We start from the raw sequence: 18,092 nt of genomic DNA, 5'->3' as shown, positions 1-18,092 counted from the left end.
TACTGCAGGCAGATAGTGCACTGTTCTTTCTGAAAGAAGTGATATGGATAACCGACCCTCGCGCTATGCGCCCGCCCCGGGTAGTGAGGCTGGAGTGTGTAATGTGGTATAGGGCTTGTCAGTTACTGAGGAACACAACACTGTACGCCCCACAAATCCCGCTAATTGCACTAGAAGGGGTGGATGAGCAGTTGCGGTTAAATGTGAGGAAATATTGGGAACCGAAGGGAGTGGCGACGATGGGAGACATGCTCGAAGAAGGGGTACCCAGGGAGTTTGGGGAACTGATAAACAACACTGGTGTGAACATTGGGCAGCATCTCACGTATTCCTGCCTTTTAAGTAATATCGCTGGAGGCATAGATGGCCGGAGACCGGGACACTCTTGCAGTTAGATGAGACGATAGAGAGATTTTATGATATATCAGATGATGGTCACGAAGTCTCAAGGATATACGAGCTGCTGATGTCTAAGGTGGGGGAGGAACTGGCGCACTCGAAGCTGACATGAGAGGCGGATTTGCAAGAGCCAATATCAGAAGCAATGTGGACTAGAGCCATGGCGTACCACAAAAAGGTGTCCAGAAATACTTGTCTACAACAGATTCCATTATATGTGACTCATAGGGCATGTCGGACCCTGAACAGAATAGCAAAGTTCAATCAAGCAGCAGCACAGCATTGCCCGAAGTGCAGAGAGGTTAATGCAGATCTAGTTCATATGTTCTGGGCCTGCACAGAGATCAGCAGATTCTGGGGAGAAATAGCCCAAACATTATCACGGGCAGGTATCACCCTGGATATTGGATCCCCCAAGCTTGCCTGCTTGGGAGCTTCATGAGGCCCAAAAGAGTGAGACATGTCAGTAAGCTCAAGGATTTGGCATATATACTCACGAAACGAAGGATAGCGATGGGATGGAAAGCACATGTGAGACCTTCAGTGAAGGGATGGTGGGCTGATTTGATCAAATGGGCAAACGCAGGGACAGGGTTGTGGCAAGGAACAGAGGGTCGATACACAGATAAAGGGGATGAGGGAATAGATGCTTGGAGAAGTTAATAGCAAAATGGCCACTTATGAGAGGAGCGCCGAAAGTACGGAGGAAACTCCTGCACAGATGGAGAATGACAGAGTAAAGGTTGTTAACGGATGAAGTGGTGAGGTGATTGAACTGTTAGGTGCGAGGTAGGCCAGTGATGGGAAGAGGGAAATGGGGGGAGTGGGGTAAACAGACGAGTAGGTCATGATGTAAGATGTGTTGTAAATGTTTATACAAGTTTGTAATTTGTTGTGTTTGTTGAAAGAAAATAGTAAAATAGTTTTTTTTAAAAACATGCTAATAGAGTATACTTCAAACAGGCCCACATGGGGCCTGGTGGCAGAGACTAAAACAAAGGAGACGGGAAAACCCCAAGAACCTTTGATATGCACTATGTCAATCTGAAGCCAGCTCCAGCCTCTCAGTATCAAGGCCGGTGACCTGTCATGTCTGGGACTATGTGTTTACAGTAGGAAACCCCCGCGAGGGGACCCCATTCAGAAGGTATGAGTATGTGGATTGATGGAGACAGAAAGTCTTTTCTCGCTGCAGCTTCAAGGGAAACCTGCTGCTTTAATGAGGAGCCACAGAGAGCTCCATTAACTAGAGAGACCCTTTGATCCACAACAGACAGGAAGATGGGTGGGACTTAGTATTGCATGTTTTCACCCTTTTACTTTTTCTGTTGCAAAGTACTCTGGTTATGACCTCATGCATACAGGAGATTGTTGGTGGGGACCCAGGATTGGTTCATTAATGTAAGCCTAGCCTACACCAATCACTATGGCCCATTTGGCTTTAAAAGAGGGCTGAGCCCCTCTTTTTGGCAGATCATCTGAAGACTTTGCAAGGAGTAACTAGAATAACTCATTTGGACCCTGGCTGAAGGTACAGTCTGCCTTACAGCTTCCGCCAGTGATGGTAGGCCAGGATTTCCAAAGAGGGATGCAAGAGCCCTCTCCTAAACATCTTCCAGGGAACAGAGGGAGATACTGAACCAAAAGGACCCTCCAGCAGCTCCAGAACCGGTACCCAGCCAGCACACAGCATGCCCTACTAGGCTCAGCAAGCAAGCTTCCTAGGTGGGAAGTGCCATAGAGTCTTTGAAGCAAACCCAGGACAAGGCCAGTGTCTGCAACACTCTCCTCGGCTTTAGATCATTCACCTTGAAGGATGGCACGAGCCCAATGAGGAAGCTAGGGGGAGTGCATCGGCAAGCATCAACCAGTGTCCGCCTTAAGTGACATTTTCGAGCCAGTCGAGCCCCTTGAGCTGCAAATGACTGCACGGCTGCGGGTTGTCACGCCGCCCAGTCTCGCACATCGAACTGCCTGCCGCCTGATACCTGCAGCTGTCTCCCGTCTTGAACTCTGTCACAGGAGCTGCAAAGCGCCCTGAAACTGACTCGTCCCTATCAAGCACCAAGATTTCTACAAGCACAAGGGACATTGTGGTTCTATCCCCATGGTCCTTCTCCGAAGGGCACTAGTTACATTTTACGACCCATGGCTCCCGTTGTGCTGAAACCAAGTATCCTTGAACTATTGCGATCAATTACTTTACCGACTACCCTCCTGTCAGTATCCAGAGTGCATCCCTTTTCCCTCTTGAAACTGTCTGTCCTCTGCATTGCTTTACAGGATGGGTTGTATTTTGTTGTGTGCAAGGATTGTCGGTTGAATAATAATAAAGTAGATATTTTTATATAACCTTGACTGGACAGTCTGTTTTATCATTAGATAATAATGGTATTTTCGATGTGTTGCAACTAACGATCCACGATCTTGCAGAGATAAGCTTGCCATTCCGTCAAGGTTACCAAAATTGGACAAGGAGGTTTATAATTTACTTGTGTTTCCAATCTGTTCGATCCCTTCTGAGGTACTAGAGGTGTGGGGCTGATAGATGGTTTAGAAACCGATATGCATCCCTGGACCTCTGGTGCCCTGCAAGTTGATTTGTCACACCCACACAGTCCTGTTTCGTTCCTTTGCATTCTGGCCCTTGTGATTTTGTGATTTGCTTTTAATAAATGTGACAAGTTGTAGAATTCAAAGACAAATGATTTTCCGAGCTCTCTGTTTGCCTACGCTTTGATCTATAGTGAAATCCCCAAAACATGGTTGCAGAGGGAGGAGGGGAAAGAAAAAAGAGGGCCTAGATAATATATGGCTTTTCTGGGGAATGTTGAATAGATACATGAATGAACAGGAATGGCTGGATAAAGAAAGAATGGTGTAATGACAAAAAGTGTGAAGGGGGATGCTAAAGGTGAGTTAGCCAGACGTCAATCACAGGCAAATTAATAGAATCACTTGTGAAAACATCTTAAAACACGTGGAATGTAGGATCCAAGGCACTGTTATGAAAATGCATGCAGAATTAAAAATACAGTTATCGTTCAAGGGTAGAATTACAGCCCATCCAATAGTTAGAGACGTTTTACGAGGTAAAATAACCACGCAGCCACTTACATCTCCAGCAGAGATAATGATTAAATCCTGTTTTTTCCCCCCTGTGTGAATGAAGGCACTGGCTGACATGCTAAAGGTCAACAGCACGCTGACGAGTCTGAACGTGGAATCAAACTTCATCAGTGGAATGGGCGTTCTGGCGCTGATTGAAGCTCTCCAGTACAACACGTCACTGGAGGAACTGAGAATCGACAATCAGGTGAGGCAATCGCAAACCCACTGCTCAACAACTAAAGCAAAACGTCACATCAAACACATCATATACTAGCTCCTTTTGAGCTTGGCGTACCAGAAAGAAAATGCTGAAACACCATGTTCTTACCGGCATGATGTGATATGATGTGATATGTCATTTATAACACGCCTGTACACAAATGTTTCTATGCGCGAGTGGGTATCCTCATTTTCATTGATTTTCATGGCGGAGAGGAGGGGCGGAACGTAACGTACATTCCGGCCACTCCCCTACTCTCCGCCATACAAATGCTCCAGTATTTGCTCTGTCATGGATTTCCATGCTGGTGCAAATGCTGGGGATTCCTATGGAGTCTGGCAGCTCTATGTATCAGCAAAAAGCCAGAGGACTCTGTAGGAATCCATTTAAAATGCTGCTTACTACGTGTACATGGTGGGCATCGTTTACACAATTTGCATGGTGGAGTACAAAGGGGTGGCGTAAAAGCCTGTACGCCCCCTTTTGTCTTCCCCGTTTGCACTCTGCCATGCAATGGATGAACATTTGGTGGTGGGACCCGTGTCCTGAAGATGCACACGTAATTGTCACCGCTGTCAAATTATGGGAGACACACCAATAAACTTGATAGGGTCTCATTATGGGTATAATGGTAGAAACGTGTAGTACATTAAGTGCATCCTAGTTATGAGCTGGAATTGCGTGGGATGTTTACTATATGGGGTAGAAAGTACTACAACTATAAATACGGGTTATTTGCCTTATGCAGTGGTCCTTGCTTTCAATGTACACGATGTCATGAATATCTCAAGGAATCCCAACTCATAATTAGGTAATGGCCCTCATCACGACCCTGGCGGAATTCGGAAAACGATGGCGGAAATGCAATACCGCCATCGAATAGCGCTCGGTGCGACTATGACCCGTCACCGCAAAGTACGAAGCCATTAGCGACACCGTAGTGAACGCCAACGCTAACAGCACCAAGCACGCGCGCGCGCGCCATGCCAAACCGTAAACACCACCATGGCGCAAGGGTACGCTAATTCCGACCCTAGCGGACATGTACCTAACGCCATCAAGCATGGCGGAATGTACCATTCCGCCATGGTGAGAAGTACGGCATCGCGAATCAACCGTAAACGGCCCCACTGAGTGCCTGTACACCGCTCCCTGCCCACAAAGTACAACTCCCCGTAGGTGCAATGAAGTCACAATGCAACCATTGAAATGTACAAGTCACCCATGCATGCCAACGAACAAATGAAACACAAGAGGGGCCAATGGGAGCTGCAGGGCACAGATGGCACGAATACAGAAGCCATCCCAATGGACATGACCACAGTCCCCCACCAAGAAACGCACGCAAACACAGGCACCTGTGACCAGCAATATTCCGAAAATCACATCATTCCACCAGTCCACCTGGCTGACCGGCATCTGTCACACAAAACCCAATCCCCCGCCCCTGAGCATGACAACATTCAAACAGTCATATTGGCAGCCCCCATCCCTGACCTCACGGGCTTCGTAGGCAAACGCGCCCAGTACAGTACCACGCAACTAAACTCCGAAGCTGGAACCCAATGCAGATCTCCTCACAATACATCGCTCCCCAAATAGGAATATGCCACATCACTTGCAAAGAAGAACGCTACACGGGCCAAATCAGAATAGAAATTTAATGCACAACAAAATCACCAAGCCCATACAGCCATCAGGCCATGAACTCCAAAACACATTTCACCATTGTGGGCTGCATCCGCAAGAAATGACCAGCCACTACTTGTGTGACGCCCTGTTCCATCATGGTACACAGAGCCACATTCACGTACGAAAAGGCAACATGGAAGCGCACAGAACCGCAGGGCCGTCCCAATGGGGAGGTACTAGTCCAGCTGAAAGGCCGAAATGTTGCTCCGAGCCACTAGTACTGCGTAAGGGCATGTGGCCCATTGGCGATCGTCCCATAAGATCGTAATGCTGCTCCACTGATTAACACGAAGCAGCAGGTGTCGGGAGTAAAAGCCATCTGCAGGAGTGGCATACAGATGGCAGTGGCAAAAGGGGAGGAGATACCTGTCAACCAAAAGAAAAGAAAAAGAACAGAATGGCCATCAGAACTACATCCGAACAACTCACTTCAATGATCACACTGAATCCACAGCCATATGCATGCTAGCCCACTCCAAAGGATCATCACCACCCCAAAACCACTTGCGACTCATAACCATCTATATCGAGGTGTAAACACCATCACAAACGAGTGTACCTGTGCATGCGTCTGTGAAAACAGAATCCATCTGATGGGATTGTTAACGTGCATGGACACAAGTGTCTGAAGGCGCGTCGAGAAAGGGAGGGCTCAACAAGGCCAGATAGACGATGGTCCCACTATGGCAGCCCTGCATCACATAGCGCAGGGGAGGCGGATAGATTCCAAGAAGCCCTGAACATGGCAAACTCTGTATCAAATCACCTGCCCATGCATCCATTCATCATTCCCTCATCCCGGTATAAAAACGCCTGAACATTTACTCACATAACATTAGAAATATCCATTGAGTCTGTGCGCTATGCAGCCTGCAAAATCCACAGTGCCCCAGCCCGTAATTCCAGTGTTGTGAAGTAACATGTATTTGGGAACGTCCGGCCTCATCGCCCACGTCGCTATTGCGCATCCCAAACTATTCATATCAATCATTGCTTCCTCGCCATGGCCCCTGTCTCAAGGACATTGAACAATAGAACGTTATATTTGCAGTCAGACCTGTGGGCATCTCCTCGCCGCGAGCTGAAAACCGAAAGCGCCGCCCTTCGAATTCCTCATTTGCAACATCACGTCGAAAAGGCATCTGTGGCCGTTTGAAATCACAAATTAATCCATCTAGTGCGGCTGTGTGTGAAAATGGCAACTGCCTTCACCCACAAATGGGACGCCCCGCCCGTCGGTGCAACTCGGTACAGTGATGCATGAGGGCCCACCGTTACTCGAGTACTACGTTCCACTGACCCTTCACAAGTCTGTTCGCGACGGCAAAGATTGTATGTGAAACAATGGGACCATAGCCGAATGTACATATCAACAAATGTTACACGGCCATCGGGTACAAATACATGATTGCAATAGCAAGATGCCATTACCGAATTGCAGCGTCGTGTGCGGGACGTGCTCGGCCAAAGGGGAGAGCAGCTTGCACAGGTGGAATGAATCACCACAGGTGGAGGCCATACAGCCTGAAAACACATAAATTGCACACCCAGTCTCCTCCCACAACCACACCCACTCCGAAATGCTACCGGCAGGACTCGTGATGTTGGCCCTGGGGGACCTGATAGCACTGCAAGTACTCCAACTCCAAGAAGAAGACGAACACCAACTACAACCGGCCGCACGGAGGAGACGCAGGAGGAGGAGGGCAAGGCAGGGCCAGCAAGGGCCGCCAGCACAGCCACTACCACCACGCAGGCAGGCCGCAATCCCACGCCTCCGAGCACATCCGTTCAACCTCACTGATGAGCAGATCCACACCCTCTACTGTTTGGACCGGGACACCATAGCCGCCATTGTGGACATGACACAGGCTGACCTTGTCAGCATGATAGATAGCCCAACCGCCATCCCACCCCTACTGAAGGTGGTGTCTGTACTCCACTTCCTGGCCACAGGCACCTACCAGCACACAGTCGGACAGTTGCATGGCATTTCTCAGCCACTGTTCTCACGGACACTATTGCAAGTGCTCGATGCCCTCCTGCAGCACGCAGACGACTACATCTCCCTACCACGCTCGGAGCAGGAAATTACAAACACGAAAGTGGGATTCCATGCACTTGGCGGCATACCGGGTTGCATTGGTGCCATCGACTGCACCCATGTTGAATTGGTCGTCCCACATGCCATGGAGGCCCAGTACCGCAACCGAAAACAATTTCATTCCCTGAATGTACAAATGGTGTGTGACTCCAACAGGATCATTACACATTGTTGTGCCCGATTCCCTGGATCAACCCATGATTCTATGGTCTTGAGGAACTCTACAATACCACGCTACATGGAGCGACACGCAGGGAACAGATCCTGGCTACTCGGTGAGTCTCATTACATGCATGATAATGTGGGGTATGTGATTCGGCAATGACCTGGCAGGAAGGGGGGGGGTGGTGTGCGTACGTAGCAATGGCATTCCACATAATCCGTTTATCGTCCACATACAGGTGATGCTGGATATCCACTGAAGAGATGGCTCCTCACACCAGTCCGGAACCCACGGGACCAGCATGAGGAGGACTACAACCATGCCCACTCACGTACCCGTGTAGTCATTGAACAGGCATTCGGCCTACTGAAGACTCGTTTCCGCTGCCTCAGCAGGTCTGGCGGGGCACTCCTGTACCGCCATGAGAAGGTTGCAAAGATGGTGATGGCATGTGTCATGCTCCACAACATGTGCGTACGTAGAAATGTGCCCATGCCCCCTGACGCAGAACTGCAAGCACCTGATGATGGTCATGATGAGGGTGGGGATGTGGCAGCACCTCAAGGAGTCTGCGAGGCACCGGAGGGCCGTGACATTCGTCAGCATCTCATTGATGCATGCTTCTAGCACTCACGCCTGGTGGCTGATACATGGACACGGTACTCGTGGCACTGTGTGTGTCTGGTACATGCACAATATGGACTGTACGCCTATGATGGCCTAGTACACAATGATCATTGTCCACACATCACATTGGTTGATCGTGCACTGTTTATGGCATATGTGATATCATATTGAACACCCTATCGACCCGCCACCCAAGTGAGCCCAACACACCCCCTCCACCCTCCTACCTCCCCCCCGAACACCAGTGTCCAAAGATGCTCATTGTCAGTGGGCTGTCGCTATTGCAAGCCCCCTCTGCGGGTATCAGGGGCACCCCTGCCTGTGGAGCGCAGGTTCCTCCCAGATCTACGTTGGGGGCTGCCCTGGACGGAACTTGCAACGGATGATGTCTCTGCCTGCTCACGTCCATGCATGTCCCTAAGGGTTTGTGAGAGCTCAGTGAGCACACGGCGCACTGCGGCAAGTTCGGCACATACGTCTGTGGACGTCGCATGCAGTTCCCCCCTCAGGCTCTCGGTGCTTCTCTCCATTTGGACTCTCAGGCTCTCGGTGCCACTCTCCATTTGGACTCTCAGGCTCTCGGTGCTAGTCTCCATTTGGACTCTCAGGCTCTCGGTGCTAGTCTCCATTTGTGCCCTTAGTGTCTCTGTACTTCTCACCATTTCTGCCCTAAGTGTCTCAGTTGATGTTTCTATGTCTGCCTTAGTGCCCCCACATTCATCGGCATGGTCCTTGAGGAGCGTGGCCAGTTGCTGCTGTTGCACGATTAACTGGTCGAGGGACTGTTGCCTCTGCTGGGCCATGGCCATTTGCGGGGGTGTCACAGAGGGGCTGTTGACCTCATGTTGCCTTGCCACAGGGCTTGTGGGGGATGGCCAGTCGTCGTCTTGTGGGTGCCCCTGCGTGGTATCCTCATGTTGTACGGGATGGGACAGACAGGGGGATTGGGACAGGTCATGGATGGATCTGACTTCGACATCCCCGTCTTCTGTGTCGGAGCATGCTGCCATCAATGGGGTGTCACCTATGGTGCTGCTGCCACCAGAGGCAGTGCCTTCTGTGGCATCCGTTGGGGGGACCTGTGGTGGTGGTGTTGTGGGCATGCTGGCTGCTGGGGTGCCTGTTGATGTTCCCTCCTCTGTGCTGCCACCTGATTTGTGCTGCTGCCGTGTCTTGATGCGTGCAGCTGAGGTGGAGGGTCTTTGGCCGTTGGTCTTGGCCCTCTTTGCAGGTGTGCTGGTAGGGGTGTCCTGATGCTCGTCGATTGGATCGGACCCTGTGGTGGAGTAAAGGAGGGCGAGGGTTATTAATGGGTCTGTGGGTATTGGAATGGCATTGTATCACATGCATTGGGGTGGTACCTGAGGGTGATTTGGGTCGGGGCCTTGGAGGTGCTTTCATTTGTGTGTGGAGTGAGGGTGCAGTTGTTTGGCAGCCTGCAGTTAGGGTGTGCCTGCTGCACGTGTAGTGGGTGTTTTAGGGGTTTTTAATTATTCATGTATTTATTGTGAGTTTTAAAGTGCGCTATCAGGCCGATGTGTGTGGACGTTCTCCTGGACATGTGTTTCTGTTGCAGTATGTGGACACATGGTACTTCACATGATTGGACATTGTGGATTTAGCATTGTTTTATTTGGCCCACCTACCTGAATCTTCGGATGTCTGCACTCCTTTCTCCATCCCTCCGACTCCCTCTATGCTCTCCATTCCGATGGTGGAGGCACAGATTTCTTCCCAGGGGGTCAACTTGATGGGTGATTCAGGACCTCCCCCGGTGGCTGTGGCAATGTTGCGGTTGGCAGAGAGTATGCTGCGGACGCGTATCCGCAGGTCGTCCCATCGCTTTCGGCATTGCTGTGGGGTGCGGGGTGCGGTCCCCACCGCACTTACCCGCTGTGCCACCAGAGCCCATATGGCCTTCTTGTTTGCAAGTGCCGTCCTGGTCATTTGTGTGCAGAAGACGACGGCAGCATTCTCCTGGAGGGTCTCTGTTAGCACGGTGAGTTCCTCACGGGAGAAGTGGACCTGCCGCTTGCGGTCGCACGCTTTCTTCGCTACTTTTCCCATTTTTCTTGGTTTCGCTAGGGTGGATGACGGGTTGGGGTGTGTCTCAGGGTAGTGTTTTTAGTGGTTGTGTGGTTTTAGTGGTTTTATAGGTGTACGGCGGGATGTTTCCCGTTCCGGGCCCATGTTTTTACTTCCGTTTCCGTATATTTCCGGTCACCGTACTTTCCGGTAGGCGCACACTGCGGTGTCCGCTGTGATGGGTGGCGGTATTGCACCTAGGGCGCCGTACGGCGGCGGTGTGGGCCGCTTTGGGGTCATTTCCGCCATCGCGGACTTTGCACTTCCGCCATGCCGTGGTGCTCGTGCCCGATGGGTCGGAATGGGCCGCACTTTGCTCCTTCGTGCAATGGCGGAAACGCTATTTACGCTGTGGCGGTCCGGTCAGTCACTTTCCGCCAGGGTCGTAATGAGGGCCAATATATTGAAAAAGGAGATCGAAATTTCCTGGCTGAAATTTGGAAAACCGGTGCTGATGGAAGAGTTCCGGGTGCCTGGCAAGCTGGATTCAGCCAGTCCCTCTGTATTTGAAAGGCTATTTATCACTAAAGCGTTTGCTCTGCTTTTTTTTTGGAAGGCAATGTAATTGTCCAATCATAGGACTACATACTGGCTATTCAATGACTTTGAAGATTGAAATGAACTGGGCAGAATATGGGAAACACAAGCAGTAGGCAAGAGTCAGGGCTGAGAAAGGTACAACGTTGTTACATCGCCAGGCTCTTTTTCGCTGAGCTTTTTGCCGAACATTTTCAACCGAAAAACCAAATTGAAAAATAGGGGGGTGGTAAGGGGAAATAAGGGGCAGGCAGGTGTGGGGAATAGTGACTAGATAATAGGGAAAAGGGTATGGGGGCGGGAACCCCCCAAATAAAAAAAAATAAAAAATGTGATTCGTTTTTTCAGCCTCATTGAAAAAAGAACTGGCGATCTAACAGCATAGAACGCTGAGGAATGTGGTGACCTGGCACAATGGATTTAGTCAGTCCCCTGCACCTGTTGTACTTATTGCCAATGCTCATGATCAATTAAAACAGTTCCTATTAGCTGAGTTCTGATCACATGACTCGGGCCCATCAAAAATCATACAGATGGCATTAATCAACTATGGCTTTGCAGTGTAGTTATTGAAGATATTACGCTACATACTGGAACCTAACTTAGTGTAAGCATACAATGAGGTCTTGGAAGGCAAAGCACCCCAATGCTAGTCAAAATTTGAATCCTAAGAAAAGTAAGATCCACTCAAGTCTTGTTCATGTGACCTAATTTATTTGTGCCTGGCAAGATGTCAACACACGAAAAACACTTAATCTTGTAAATGGCGACAATGTCCACTGCTTGGCCTTGGGAGCCGACAGAGAAATGGTGAAAGGAGCTCTGGGTCGTTCTGAGACAGTGCATGCTGGACCTGGAGTAGGTACATGACAGATTCCCATACCACCATCACTGGGTCCCTGCATCAAGGAAGGGAACAGATGTACCAAAACCCCAGCCCGCTTATCCCAGAACCACAATGGGCCTCATTAGGACCCTGGCGGTGACGGTATGAACGGTGCCGGTAAGGCACCGGCACCGTTCATACCGTCCCGCCGCATTACGAATTCTGCTTGCGGGTTCCTGACCTGGTGGACTGTGCAGCACCCACAAGAATAACTTGTAATGCTGCTGGCACCGTTATCAACCATGCTGGCGCATCCATGCTCCCTATGGGGCAGAATGGGGATCGGGAGCCCTGCAATACCGCCACCCGTGAATGGGCAATTACCGGCCCATTCATCTCGCAATGGGCTGGTTATTTCCCAATCGCGGGAGGCGGTGCCGGTAGCGAATATGGGGGTAGCCGGGCCTGCCATACAGGCACGGCTACCGCCATGCTCGTAATGAGGCCCACTGTCTTTGTAAGGGGACAATGGGGACAATAACAACAGGGAAGAGGGACCAGCCCAAACACATTTAAAAAGAGAGCCAGGTTCAGAAAAAAGATGAAGTGTCCTCCTTAAAGGGAAACTCCATTCACTTGTCTGAAATTGAAGATCAATGACTGTCTTTACACACCAGTACTGGGCATGCTGTGAAACAGAGTTGCCATGAGAACACAAGTCTCTGCGATGGTCATACAGCAGGCTCTGTAACTTCTCACAGACTCCCGAAGCAGATAGAGAACTGCAGAACATCAACAAGAGCAAGCCAGCCCACAACACTGTATGCCTGACCGATTGCTAATATGGAGGCATACAAACATCATGTTCTCAAATCAGAATGCCCCTTCTTACCTCGAAAGCAATAATGATTGCTATCACCCCAACTGAGGGATATTCATAATATAAGAATTTACTGGTTTTAACTTACATGCCAAGGTGATGGACTTAACCAAGCTATCAAATAGTGATACAGCAAGAAGGTTTTTTTCATATAATGTGTTTCTGTTCTAGGTTAGGGTATTTCCTGTAAATTACTGGAACTATACCGTTATGCTCAAGTATCTTAGAACAATACAAATGGAATACGTCTCACTGAACCAGAACGGTACATGACAAGATGTACACTATAGTGTGAAAAATAAGAAGTATGAAGCCGACCGAAATTCACATTACAAAAGGCAAGAACTGTACCTGAACAAATCAGGTAGAGAAGGTATGCGAATATGGATAGTGGAAAAATGTAGTCAGCAGAACAACTGCCAGGATCCCTTTGTGTCTGGGTGGCTTCTAAGCCAATTCAAAGCAAACAGATAATAAAAGTAGTTTCCTTCACCGTTTAGATAATAAGTAAGCCCAATGACACAACTTCGATGGCAGGGTCAGTTGTTTTGTGGCCCCACATATCCGCGGTCGACTTGTTTACTGGCCAAAGGTGATCAAAGTGCAGCCATACTAAGCAAATGAACAGATACTGTGATGTGTGACATGCATGAAAAAGCTTCCTGAATAGTGAATGTCAGTCATCTTGAAATTCTGCAAGCACACCATTTTGTAAAGTGAAGCCAGAATTAGCAATGGGGACCCTATAAATCAACTGGTATGTGTCCTTTCCAAATAATATGAAATCCAAAAATAGAGTCAAGACAACCAAACGCTAAGCCATCAAGTGCCAAGATCAAATCATATGCCACACAAATATATACTGTATAATAGCACAGACAGACGTTGACAAGAAAGTCTTGAGCATAAGACAGACCAAATTAATATACTGCCAACTGTCTAGTGTAAACTTTCAGATTAGATCATGAAGCTGAAGAGGATCTGTTTTACAGATGGGCAGATCATAACACCAAAAGGAGGGCCCATTCTAATTGATCATTCATTGTAGGGTAGGACTCCATTGAAAATCCCATTATTTTCTGAATGCTAAAATCAGCTCATTATTACCACTCTGTTGTTCTAGACGGACCACCTGCGCAAACCTTCTCATCTCTAGAAGCATTTTTCTACAGTTGGTCTCAAAGCGCAGGGGGCAAAATCAGTATGTTAAGACTCTTGCACCGAAGGGACGGTCCCAAGTGAATCTAAGATTGAGAGTGGGCCGCAAATGAACTTTGTCCCATCTCCTAATCCCAAATCCGCCACAGGTGCAGAGCAAGAGGCTAGACAATCACCTAACATCCGACAGCTACAAGTGCAGTCCATCCATGAACCAAAGTACCACCCTCAGGGAGGGAAGGTCAGACTATAAAAGCCATTCTTCTCAGTCCAGGGCTTGGGTTGTTTGAGAAGGAGAAGGATAAAGATGTTTGGAGAAGTATGGGTGTGAGAGGTTTATTGAGAGGAGAGCTGCTTCAAGGAGGTGGGCGGAGGTTGAATGGGGGGAGTGATATTGGAAGAGAAGGGTTGTCATCAGAGGAGAGAAACATTGGTGAAAGAGGCACATTATCTGGAGGGACTTACTTTGGGGAAGGTCACATTTTGTAGAGAAGAGAGAATTGCATAGTAGACAATGCGCATCTTCTAGAAAGAATTATATTGGAGGGGGGTGGTGGTCCTTACAGGAGAGTTGGCGGAATAGGGTGTATTGTGTAGATGTGGCCGGGCTCTCTACCAGTAACCCCAATTATCAGCAGGGAACACTCGAGCCCATCAAAGACTCCCCACCACAAGAACGGAAGACTCAGCATGGGGCAAAGTTACTGTCTTTTATTTTGCAAACAAAAATATCAGGGATCACACCAGGAAAACAAGTATCCTCGGGAGCTCTCGTCTTATAAGCATGTGTCACCCAGTTTTATCCCGGTGTGACATCACAAGTTAAGGATCCATTCCAGAAACCTATCAGATATTCACATTGGTCAGTTTGTGTGAGCTACATATAGGAGCTATAAGGGTTATTTCTACTATTGAAAAGCCATATCAAGTGGCTCCTCCTGGGACTACCTCTACTAGTTTCAGCCTTCAATGTTGCAGGGTCGCAGAGAGACCATTGGCCCTTGCAAAACATGATATCCCCACCTGAAAGGTGAATCCGGATTGGGCAGAATGTGTCCTCCGATCCCTGGGACCCTGGACAGTTAGCAAACTGAGTGTACCTTTTCAAGGCAATGGGAATGAACATGGAGGTGCAAAATGTTCTCTAATATTGCCATCTCTGATCGCCTAAGCATGTGAGAGTGCATTCAGTTAGCAGTGTGTGGGCAACACTTTTATCTTTCCTCCTCTGGTGCGTTGGGAACAGTCCTCCTCATCTACCTCGGTTGAATGGGCATTGCCTTGTTAAGCTGCATCATGTATGTTGAGACCACGAAATAAAGCTGTCCTGCATGTAATTATGAGGATTTTAGCCTGATTTTCTGCAGGTGGCTCATTGTCTTGGTTACTGGAATCATCCTGTTGCCACTTGTCATTGGCTGGGTGCCTTGTTTCTGCTTGCCTCTGGCTGCAGTGATCATGTCAGCCTTTTAATGTATCCAAAGCTTGTCTCTCCTTCGCTGTTCGCTTCATAGACATATAGCTTTCATATTGTTCCTTATGGCTTCTCTGTGTTAGTAGCGTAAAGCATGTGCAAGGTTAATATATGAATACCTCACATTTTGTGGTTTTAGGTTTGGCGAAGGTTGTAAATATAAAATATTTATGTGTCCGTTCTCTACCTACGTGGGTCATATGCATGTGCTTCGTACCTATATGCAATACACTAGTGCATGTTTGTGTAATTTCATGAATGAATGGATATGTACTTCATGTATAAGTGCAGTAAGTGCGGCTTCGTTGTGATGTTAGCTGTGACATCATTGATATCTGGCCGTGCACTCAGACAAATTGCTCGATCTACTTCATTTCCATATCGTCCAAATCATCGATTGGGTATGGTCTGAACGGCTGTTTGAGAATGTAATGCTTCTCACACCTGTGATACATCGATGATGGGCCTAAGAGTGAGGCACATCTGTCATTTCTCTGCCTTCGTTTTGAGGGTCGTGTTGGGGGCATGAGGGTCAGATCAGGCCCTTTGTCTACAGTATCAATTGAAGAGATACATATTGTAGGTCAGAAGAAGAGTTATTTTGAAGGAGGAGGGGATTCATTTGAATGAAAGTAGTGAGGACGGCAGAAAAAGTGAACACTGTTTCACTCTGGAGAGGAGGTTGGAGTTAGCTACAGGGGAGCGTATAGTTACATCGCCTGAGGCAGAGGGAGGAGAACAAGTACCACACCTAGCCTGTAATATCTGTGAGGTTTTAGTGGGCCAGATTGGTCCATGGCAGATTGTAGAGGTGGGCGGAAAACTGAGATAGGGTTGCTACAGCAGGGGACAGTTTGCTAGAAATACAGACAGGAACGAGGGGAGGTATCCCTGGACCAGGAACCTAGTGCGAGGGCACGGGGCTATACAGGAGATTGGGATAGCCCAAGGCCTGTTGTCTTACTGCTGGAGGAGCAACAACTAAAGAGGAAGGGCCAGTTTCCCTTTCTGTGCTTTTTATGCCAAAAACTGCAGTGAGTTCACTACAGCAGCGAACCATGAGGCTCCCTTGTCTTGGAGGCTTCATCACTGAGTTTGCAGAGCCAGGAAACCTGCAACCCAAAAACAAAGATCATGGTATTTGACGCAGACTTCAAGCCTTTGCAAGAATGGGCTGAGTCTTCATGAACAGTTGGGATAATTTTTTTTCCATCCCTTTGCATTGACTTTGCTGACTCTAACCATCTTCCCCATCTGGGTGTTGAGTGGGAAATACTCAAGAAAATATTCACTTAGTTGAACCCAAATCTGCTTTCAGTTGTCTATTTCTATCCCTACTAGTTGTTCCCCCCATCCCTCACAGCCCCTCGATACTTCTCCCCTTCCATTTCCCTGCAGTTTCGGGATCTGAATGACACAGGGCCTAGTAAGATCGTTGTTTTGTCCTCCCCCTTCTTGTCTTGTTGTGCTTAGACATACTTTGTACAGGCTCGTTATAAATGCCATATTATATCATATCATTGTTTCCTTTATTCACCCCCTAGTACTCAATCCCCGTGATTTCGATTGTAGACAATAAGTCACATGTGCTATCCCAATTAAAACCTCTCTTGGTCTTGTGTCTGAGCTCAGTACACCCAATCACAGCATATGGAGCATGTGAAGGGGGCTCTGCAATCCTGCTTTCCCTGGATGGCAAAGAGGTGTTTAACTAAGCGGTGGAGCTCTACTTCAACGCAGTTTACCGGAACGGTGCCCAGGATATTTTGATGTATTAGAGCAGTGGTCTTCAAACGGTGAGGTTGCCCCCCACCTTCTTCCAAAGGATGGTCAGGTGGTACACAAGGCTATTCAAAAATTGAGTACAGTGACTTTTTTCAATAGAAAATATAAGCATATATGGTATCTGGGGGGCTCTACAACACGTTTACTTAAGGGAGGGCAGCTAAATACCACTGCATTGGAATATTGTATGGGTTTCAGAGTTTTAGTCAGTTAATGGGACCGTGCTGAGAGACTTTACAGTTTGCAGTATTGGGCATTGGTGCCCATTGTCTCTACTGCTTTTGCTCTCATCATGGAAACCGCTGGAATATCCAATCAAAACCAGCAGGAATATAAAGACAATATAGTGCATAGGAGAACCGTTTCAACTAGCCCTCTTTGTACATAATGTCTTAATGTACTTAATACATCCTATACACTCTCTGATAGTGAGATATGGCTAGATCTGGTGATCTCTTGGCCCTGAAATTAAAATGATTATAGTCATGTATTTCCATTAAATCATGGTGTTGGGCTTACTGGACAGCATATTTGAGCACCTATACTTGTATCCAACACAATTATCAAGTACATAGGGGTGTTGAGATCAGAAATATGCCTAGCCCAGACTGTTTGAGCATAGCGTTGTTATGATTCTAAAGAACTTTATGGCCAAGATGTTTAAATCTATTGACATCAGACGTGGAGTTATATTTTAGGTAGCTTAGATAAAGATAATTCCATGTCTGATGTTGATAGATTGGAAAAGACACAATACGCGGAGGATGGGAGGGAGAGGTTTAATTTTAACATAGACCATTTTCCTAACCATGGTATACACAACATATCCCTTTCAGACATGCTAGTCGTAAGGGCCTTCAGAATCATAATAGAGTTACACATTCCTCATATCACCAAAGACTGAAGGCCACATCAGCCCCTAAATATATAAGGTGCAGATAACAGCCATAGTGGATTTGCAAGGCTCTCCCTCCACCCTCAATTTCAACCCATTCCAGAACAACTGAAAACTGTAAGTCCTTTAATTGGAC

General features: G+C 48.0%; 1 protein-coding gene across 4 annotated transcripts in view; it reads left to right on the top strand.

Annotated features, from left to right (window-relative positions):
- The window catches only part of TMOD1 (tropomodulin 1), a 720,714-nt gene that overhangs the window by 551,177 nt on the left and 151,445 nt on the right, over positions 1 to 18,092 (top strand). For all 4 annotated transcript variants that reach the window (XM_069630362.1, XM_069630363.1, XM_069630365.1 and 1 more), the window contains one exon: positions 3,572 to 3,715. In XM_069630362.1, coding sequence (XP_069486463.1) covers positions 3,572 to 3,715 — 144 coding nt within the window. The remainder of the gene's footprint in view (positions 1 to 3,571; positions 3,716 to 18,092) is intronic.

Source organism: Ambystoma mexicanum, chromosome 6q (assembly GCF_040938575.1).
Source record: "Ambystoma mexicanum isolate Mex_15411 chromosome 6q, UKY_AmexF1_1, whole genome shotgun sequence".
NCBI classification, from domain to species: domain Eukaryota; kingdom Metazoa; phylum Chordata; class Amphibia; order Caudata; family Ambystomatidae; genus Ambystoma; species Ambystoma mexicanum.
This window is presented reverse-complemented; position numbering and strand designations above follow the sequence as displayed.